Consider the following 8,894-nt stretch of genomic DNA (forward strand, 5'->3'; position numbering starts at 1 on the left):
TTCTCCCTCATCATACATGACAAATAGACCATCTAGGTTGATTCATGGCTTAACATAGTGCTATATATCAATTGGGCAGTATAAAATGCCATTTGGACATGGTTCACTGACTTTTGGTTTGGAAACTGACTTCCTATGATCGTACATGGCAAATGAACATAACATCCTGATTTGGCACTTTCAATACTTTCATATTACATTTGGACATTTCTTATGGCATTTGGCAATGGTTCACTGATTTTTGACTTGGGACTTTTGACTTCCTATGAAATCATATTGCAAAGGACAAAACATATGCCTTATGGACAAGTAAAAAAATATGACAATAAAATATGACAAAGTATGTTCATACAGTTCTTATACATGTATAATTGACAAAAAAAACGAAAGAATTTCGAAAAACGGTCCGGAAAGCAGATAAGTTTTTGATTATTTTTTTTAATTTTCAAAATTTGACCCTTGGGTCTTGACTTGATGTGCATTTACAATATGAAAATTTACTGCGGAGCGCGCTCGCCATCTATTGGATTTTTGCTGTGTGACACTTGGCATTTGCCATATGACATTTGCCATAAGCTTTGAATGAATGCGGCCATTTGAGTGGTATTGGACATTGTGTATATGTTTCGTACGGTGCCAATAAGTTCCCACTCATTTTTGTCCATTTCAGGGGAGTATTCCCTTACAATCACACAAGAAGATGCCAACAAGATTCTAATCCCTACCTCCAACACGGACAACCCATTTCTGCTCGCACACTCGACTCACTGTCGAACTTAAAATCCAACTCCAGAACCCGAGAGAAAGAAACGTGTTTATTCCTGCATGGCACCACTCTTAGCGAGTATTGGCACAACAAGCGCATTCCAAGAGGACTGAGAATACAGAGGAGCCAACAATAGGGAAAAACAACAAAACTTCATTCAGAAATCGTCAACAAATGTTCTTTAGATTTAATGCTATTAATCGTTGAACATGTGTTGAAGGAAGTAAAAGAAGTTGAAGTTAAGACTAGCGAACATTAGGTTATAATGAAGAGATTCCTATGCCAGTCCTATAGCGCACCGGGCTATGGGCGCGTACTGGCGACACCGTGCGCTTAACCGCATAACACAGTGCCTGACCAGTAACGCGCTGCTTACAATAAGCACGAGGAGTGGGCTCAGGTCTCCAACCTGACTCCGCCACACTCCCCGTGTGCTCCCCCCAAAAAAATGTTGGGGCTGCCTCTCGTGTCGCGCTGCCGTGCTATCTCCTCATATCGCCACCGCTCAGCTTTCGCTGCCTCCAGTTCTTTCTTCGGGCGGCGATATACCCCAGCCTGTGCCCAGGGTCTCTTACCGTCCAATATCTCCTCCCATGTCCATGAGTCCATAATCCTCTGCTCCAATTTACCACGCTGCTTGATCCGGTGTTGTTGGGTGATTCTGTAACGGTTCTCGTCCTCATCGTCTGAGGAGTAGCAAGGATCGGACCAATACGCAGCGTGGTAAGTGTCCATTTTTAGTTTATTAAAACTGAACACTGAAAAATACAAAATAACAAAGTGAATAATACCGAAAACCGAAACAGTCCTGAAATGTGAAACAAACACTACAACAGGAAACATAGAAAAACAACATAGAATGCCCACCCCAACTCACGCCCTGACCAAACTAAAATAAAGACATAAAAAAGGAACTAAGGTCAGAACGTGACAACCACCCATGTTATTTACATTATTAAATGTTCATGTGGGCTGTGCTATGTAGGTAAAACCTCTCGTCCTCTCAAACAGAGAATTAGTGAACATAAAAGTTAAATCAGGAGAAACGACAGGGATTATCCAGTCGCAGTACATTTTAATCACCTAAAGCATGACATTTCTACCTTTTAGATGTTGAGGCATCGAGAAAGTTAAGATATCATACAGGGGAGGTGGTATTATTAATAATACTCTGAGTAAAAGAGAATGTTTTTGGATTTTCCCCCTCCAGACATTATTTCCTAAAGGACTTAATGATGAAATGCCTATGTATGTTATGTTGTGAATTTGAACATGAATTATGTCCCTACTTAAGATTACTCTGATGTTTTTCGTACGATGTACCCAATGATACAACTTGCTATGTCCTCATTGTGGTTTTACAGACGTGTTGAATACGTCTTATTTACACACTTTATTTGAATATTTATGAAATGCATACTGTTATATTTGGTAGCACTTATTTGTTTTTCCTTCGCCTCCAACCCCTTTCRATGTGTGGAACGGATGTGGGTGGGGCTAGGTCTACATAAGAGTGCTAATTTAGAAAAACTCACAAAAGCTCTGACGAAGGTCGTGAGGCTGATATGTAAACTCATTAAAGATTAATGATACTATCAAGAGCAGTGTGCGGTTTCCTTTTTCCTTCATCTTGTTCAACTTTTACCATGCAACTGCAATAAAGATTGCTCAGATGTGCGAGTGCCTTTTGAATTTTGAAGAACAAGAACGACAAATTTTTTATAAAACCAACAAAAAATTGGGTTGGGGCAAAATTATACTTCCACTGAAAAGGGCACTTTGGAGACTGAAAGGGCAAAGGGGCATGTGCTCTGCACAGGTAGAGCCATACCTGTTCACGTGCCTGTCAGCTAACAGCTCATTCCTATTGCTACATTTTCCCAGGCTCCTGGATTCCGGGCAACATCCACATGTTTTTGCACATTTCATTTCAAAGTAGTCATCAATTACTAAAGGTGTTAGGCCCCCAGGCATCTGTGAATGGTTTGTTTCCATTAGCACCTATCAATGACTGATTAACCTCTTTCATTATGCTGGTGTTATAACACAGGAATGGTTTTTGCTCTGTGCAACATGGTATATTTAGTTTGCATGTTATAGAATCAAAGGCCCTTGAGCACTCTAGATTCCTATAGTAATAAGGGTGAGAAAGCCAAGTACTGTAAGATGTACAATAACAGGGCTATTTCACATGACATGGTTCAAAGCCAAGATCATTAAACCAGGTCATAAACCTACCTTAAGAGGTGGTTGTGGTTGGAAGCAGGTGTTGGTACATAACCACTGTCTATAAGTCTGTACGTCTGTCTGTCTATACATTGGACTGCCTGTCTGTCTGTAATTTGCTAAATTGTAATTACTTGCTACCATGGCCTATTTATTGCCTTACCACCTCACGCCATTTGCACACACTGTATATAGACTTTATTTTTTTTTCTATTGTGTTATTGACTGTACGCTTGTTTATTCCATGTGTAACTCTGTATTGTTGTTTGTGTCGCACTGCTTTTCTTTATCTTGGCCAGGTCACAGTTGTAAGTGAGAACTTGTTCTCAACTAGCCTACCTGGTTAAATAAAGGTAAATAAATAAATAAAAATATATTTCTCTCAGTCTAAACACATTTCTTTCATTTACAGATCAACAGACTATGGCTCCACCTATGAGAGGATGAATGACAAAGTGGGATCTAAGACGGTGCTGAGTTACCTGTATGTCTGTCCATCCAACAAGAGAAAGGTAAGACAAACTTCAAAAGAGTGATTTTCAATAACACAGTAATGACTAAGACTCAGAAGGACTTAATTACATTTAGTTGAGTTAAGTGGAACTGAATTGTTCATTGTCCATTCACTGCTGCCGCTATTTGTTCACTCTGATCAAATCAAATGTTAAGGTTAGACGGTAGACTCAAATAAATATGGTTTGAATAAATATTTTCTTTCAAGCTTTTAAATGTTTTTGTAGTTCGTGAAATAACCAAAGTGTAATGACCATATTTAGCTTACATTGCCTTATACTGGCAGTTTGCCTGGACTTAGAAAATCAATTCAAGATTGTTACCAAGCAACACTTACTCACACTGTAGTTAWAGCCTCAGAACATTTACCGCGACACAACACAGAGACCACAAAGACCCGTTAGAAAGACAAAACGTATTCAAGAAAGAATCTTGTTGGTTTGTAGATAAATGCTGAAGCAAAACTCATTATAAAAAGTAGGAGCATCTTCTCTGAGCAAAGTTTCATTTTACTTTGGGAAGCAGACCATCTATTCCACATTATAACACAGGTGTCTCAGTCTCCGCTGAAACCTTTATACGGGTCATGTTAAGGTCCCTCACTAGCAAACCGTCCATGAATAAACTTTTCTCTGTTGGTAATGTGAAGGGAAAAGGGACCCAGCTGGCTTCCTGGGCCTCCTGAAGAGAGTCAAATCAGTCCATAGATCTCTAGCGCTGACCCTGAAAATCCCTCCAGGGAAAGAGAGGGCTTGTGGGATACCGAGCTGATGGACTTAACCCGCGCCAGCCTTGGACTCAGTAATACCTCGRTCTGACCCTGTGACTATTTTCCCACTGGCCGGCCGGACTTAGCGATAGAGCCTATAGTCTAGTTGAAGGTAGAGTATGCCCACCAAGCACATTTCCCAGGTAAAGGGATATAGGCTAACCARKCCAAAGACACACRAGATACGTGGACAGGCAGCAGATTCGCTGCCAAGGGCCTTATCATCTCCTTTTTATGGTGATAGACTGAGGATCTTGGAGTTTTCTTCACCCAAGTTTGGGAATTACGTTGTAGTAGAAGCTGGCAACAAGATCCTATCATGTCCAGATGCCCACTATTGACCTCTGGCTTCCACCGATCCACAAGGCTCCTCACTTTATCTCTTATCTCATTATCGATGGATGAGCCCAACTCTCTACTGGATAAGATGGGCCATTTTCTCCTCATTGCATTCCAGTGGCCAAGCATAACATATGGSTGTATAGCATGAAAAACACGAAGAGGATTATCTCTATATCTGTTGAGATGAGGCAGTAATGACCTTTAAATCGTTGCGACAATATATTTGTGTATTTAATGCCTCAAGGGTGATTTTTCTCCCACGTGAATATAGCATGACAATTGTTTTYCTCACGAMAAGATTCTGTTAAGGTCACCGACTATATTCTCCCATGATGTCTRAAGGAACAMATCCAGAGGCTTGACMTTTCTAAGAGCAGATAATAGATTTGAATGATGCTGCTGACATTTATCTTCAAGCTTTTAAAGACGACACGCATCATGAATTGTCCTTATGCATGTTCAGCCTTATTCCGAGGTCTTCTGCACGGTTTGACTCACAACCACTGCTAATRATGAAGAGTATCATTCTAGACATATACATATAATTAATAGACATAGAATGAATAGACATTATATTTCTATGGTTGCAACTAGATTGATGTCCCAATTCATTGGAATTTAGCCTTTTTATACCTCACAGATAGGCCACAATTGATCTGTGTTTGACAAGATTAATCTGCCGTGAGAATTCCTCTCCTCCTCTCCTCCCCTTGTTTGTGGTCATCAGATGGCTCGAGKACCATCCAACAGCAGGCTGCAGCCCCTCAGACAACACAGCAATGGCTATGGCACTCCTCTCTTGACGATTAGCTCGGTTGCTGGACTCCCACCAACTAGCTGAACATCAGCAGATAACATGCMGAGGTTATCCCTCCAACCTGTATTGATCKAAGCTTTGTTACCAACCTCACTCCTCTTTGTTCACGGGTGATMAATTGCCAAGTGGATGCGGAGCAAAATCTTAATTACCCGGCGATGCGATGGTATATTTGATGATGTAAAAGTTATTCACGATGCTGTGGACTGTTACGTAAGCTCCCATTCTGGAACTTAGTGCCTGTTAAAACTGATTCAGGAACAGATGGACATGGCCAATATCCATATGAGCCACATAAACAATCTCTGAAAGGAATTTCATTAAATCTACTGAGAGATGGGTTACGAGAAGGCTTTTAGTCCGGTTATGGTATTTGTCCAATACATTTTTCTACATTTTGTAAGATAAATCATGTTTGAACAGGGTTTATTCTTGAATATGTCACATGGCAAATAATATTTACCGTGCAGGAAATTAAATCAGGCTGGTTAAAGATTCATCGTCTTTGGCAGTTAATACATTTCCAGACTTCTCCAATTCCTTTTACTCTCAACATACAAAGTGTAATATTACACCTACCAATATATGCAGCAGTGATATAGGGGATATACAGAGTACAGCTGTACCCACAGCTATACAACAAGCCCTCAATAGAGATAGGTCTTAATATGAAGTGTATTACAGTAAATATAAAGGAARCCTGGTTGAAAAGSACTYGCCTAAATTATTATTAGAGAGCTGAGAAACGTTCAGTGTCTCCCTGTTCAGTGGTGAAGAAACATTGATCCACCCAGACCCTTCAAGGACTTCTAGCATTTGTACTTTCSCCTCTAAGTGGTGAGACAGAGAGAAAGGTTCTGACAGAAGATTAAAAAATGCAAGGTGAAATACAATTTCCACTCATAATAAATGCTGTCGATTAATGCAATATTATGAAAAATGATTAGACCTGACATTAGAAACTATTTAATTTCATGTGACAAGGCCCTAAGACACTGGGAGAAATAGACGGGGCCCTTCGCAGTCCCTCGTCCCTCAGTGAGGACCATGAATGCAAAATTCGATGGTCGGCGAACAACAATAAACAATAAATCATTAAAAAAAAATAAAAAAATAAAACTGGCACAGAGTCCGCAGTCTGTTTTTTTAACTTTAATGAAAAGCAATTTATCTAAATCACCACCAGGGAGATTCCTAGTTCAAACGGGGGAAAGAGGGGTGGGGAGGATTCCTAGTTAAGCTGGGGAAAGAGGGTGTTATTTTTGTCAGTGACAAATGCACTGCTGTTTTTTCCAATTCAAATCTGTTGCAGGGAAAGAAAACACAGCAGTTTGGGCTGTGACACTATCCAAGTCACGCTTTTCCCTTCTCCTTTTTCTGTCTGGGTTTAGTAGTTAATTATCATTAAAGACAGGTGTCAGGTTAATGTCTTATTGCTTTACATCGCAAAGAGAAAGCATATTTGAGCTATGTATGTCTTACTAATCAATATATCTATGGATTACTTTGAGAGAAAATATCCATGGTTCTATATATGGGAAATGCTTTTTAGGGATATTTCTGTGTTTTGAAAGTAATGAACTGTAATGCAAATGTATGCATTACTTCCCCCCCACAGATAAATMATATTATACCAAGATATARATACTAAACCAATGAGGTCAGATTTTGTTACAATCTAGTTTTTCATATTATATATCATACAGGCTTCCAAACAAAGRGCTTTTGTCACGGATCCCAACGGATCCGTCATTACGCACACCTGATCCCTATTCCCATTTGATTAGTAATTGTATAAGTATACCCTTTGTTCACCATTGTCTTTGCCGGTTATTGTTACAATGTCCATTGGTGCGTGTGAGTACCTGTGCTGTGTGTTTTGGGCTTTCGTGCCCTTGTGGATTGCGCAGAGGATTACGGGTCTCGTCCCSTGTGTTAATCATTGYGCGCGTGTGTTATTAAATCAAGGTACTCCTCGCTCTTTTTGTTTGGGTTTCAACCCTGTGTTTTGTTTAGTGTTTGTTTGGTCTTCGTCCTCGTTTACACGGCACACCGTAATTTGGGCTTAATTAAAAAACCCTATTACACATTCCTGCGTCTGTCTCCCGAATCATTCATGCCAACGTGACAGCTTTATCAGAATCTTAGGTTTTATACTATGAACATCTACTCTAATTTACAGAATTATACTCAATATGTACTGTACATTTGTGATCCTATTATGATTTTAGTTTTACAGATCTTGCTCTGTCGTTCCTTTCTCAAGAGGCTCATTTCTAACAAATATGCAACAACACATTTACATTTTCWCTGCATTCAAGACKAAATKAAWGTAGAGGCTGTATTATTCYTAGCATGGAAATACAATTCCTCCCGCTGTGGTAACATTGAGCATTCCACTAAGACATGATTMTTAATTGCACAAATATKTGTTCTTTCTTATCACAGATTTAGATATTGTTCAAAACAAATTGCATTGCCTCGACTTGTAGTCATGCTTGGTAAACGGCAAGTTGTGGAGTTCTCTCTGGCTACACAGGTGTGTTACAGAATACCATAGCATAACAGGATATTGATCAACAGTTATACTCTTAAAACTTAGCAATTCTTTACCATGCAACTTATTGTTGTAGTTGTGTTGTGCCCCTCGGTGTTGACTTATAGATCCACAAGAGGTATTCTGAACCACCTCTATCTCATTAAAGGAATATATCGGAGAGGGTGACTGGAAGCCAAAGTGCACCAAAGAACAGACCTGTGAGTGCACTGGAGAGGCCAAAAAACATGGCAACAGAGCGCGAGAGGCAACATTGTTAAAATGAAGTTTTAAACAAAGTGAAGTTGTTAGCGCTAGTAAAGCATGTTGCATACCAACCACTAGACCCTGGAGTGCTGAACATGGCTAAGCCTTCATCTTTCTCTTTCTCTCCTCTCTCTCTCTCTCTCCACTCTCTCTCTCTCTCTCTCTCTTCTCTCTCTCTCCTTCTCTCCTCTCTCTCTCTCTCTCTCTCTTCTCTCTCTCTCTCCGCTCTCTCTCTCTTCTCTCTCTCTCTAACTCTCTCTCTCTCTCTCTCTCTCTCTCTCTCTCTCTCTCTCTCTCTCTCTCTCTCTCTCTCTCTCTCTCTCTCTCTCTCTCTCAATCTTCCTCCTCCTACTCTTAACTCTGCTCTATTCTTCTCTATCCCTCTCATCTCCTCCTTCTCACCCTCACCCCTCTCTCTCTCTCTCCATCCACACCGTCTCCCTCTCTCCAGATAATGGTGCTGACAGACCCTGAGTTGAGAGCAGTGTGCTCATCAGCTCGGATGAAGGAGCGAGCTATCGAAATACCGCCTCAAGCTTCTACATTCTAAGCCTTCTTTCCATCCACACCGGAGATTGGGCCTTAGCCTACTAGCCACGACCAGAAAGGTAGCTCACAGTCGTGTTGTTCACCACGTGGTTGTTTGAACGTAGCTTTA

At 40.4% G+C, this 8,894-nt stretch overlaps 1 protein-coding gene across 1 annotated transcript in view; it reads left to right on the forward strand.

The window, feature by feature from the left end:
* LOC139022646 (VPS10 domain-containing receptor SorCS1-like) overlaps positions 1–8,894 on the forward strand; it is a 498,675-nt gene that overhangs the window by 150,513 nt on the left and 339,268 nt on the right. Inside the window, exon 3 of the mRNA XM_070447728.1 lies at positions 3,405–3,504. Coding sequence (XP_070303829.1) covers positions 3,405–3,504 — 100 coding nt within the window. The remainder of the gene's footprint in view (positions 1–3,404; positions 3,505–8,894) is intronic.

The sequence above is a fragment of the Salvelinus sp. IW2-2015 genome, linkage group LG1, assembly GCF_002910315.2.
Source record: "Salvelinus sp. IW2-2015 linkage group LG1, ASM291031v2, whole genome shotgun sequence".
In the NCBI taxonomy this organism is placed as follows: domain Eukaryota; kingdom Metazoa; phylum Chordata; class Actinopteri; order Salmoniformes; family Salmonidae; genus Salvelinus; species Salvelinus sp. IW2-2015.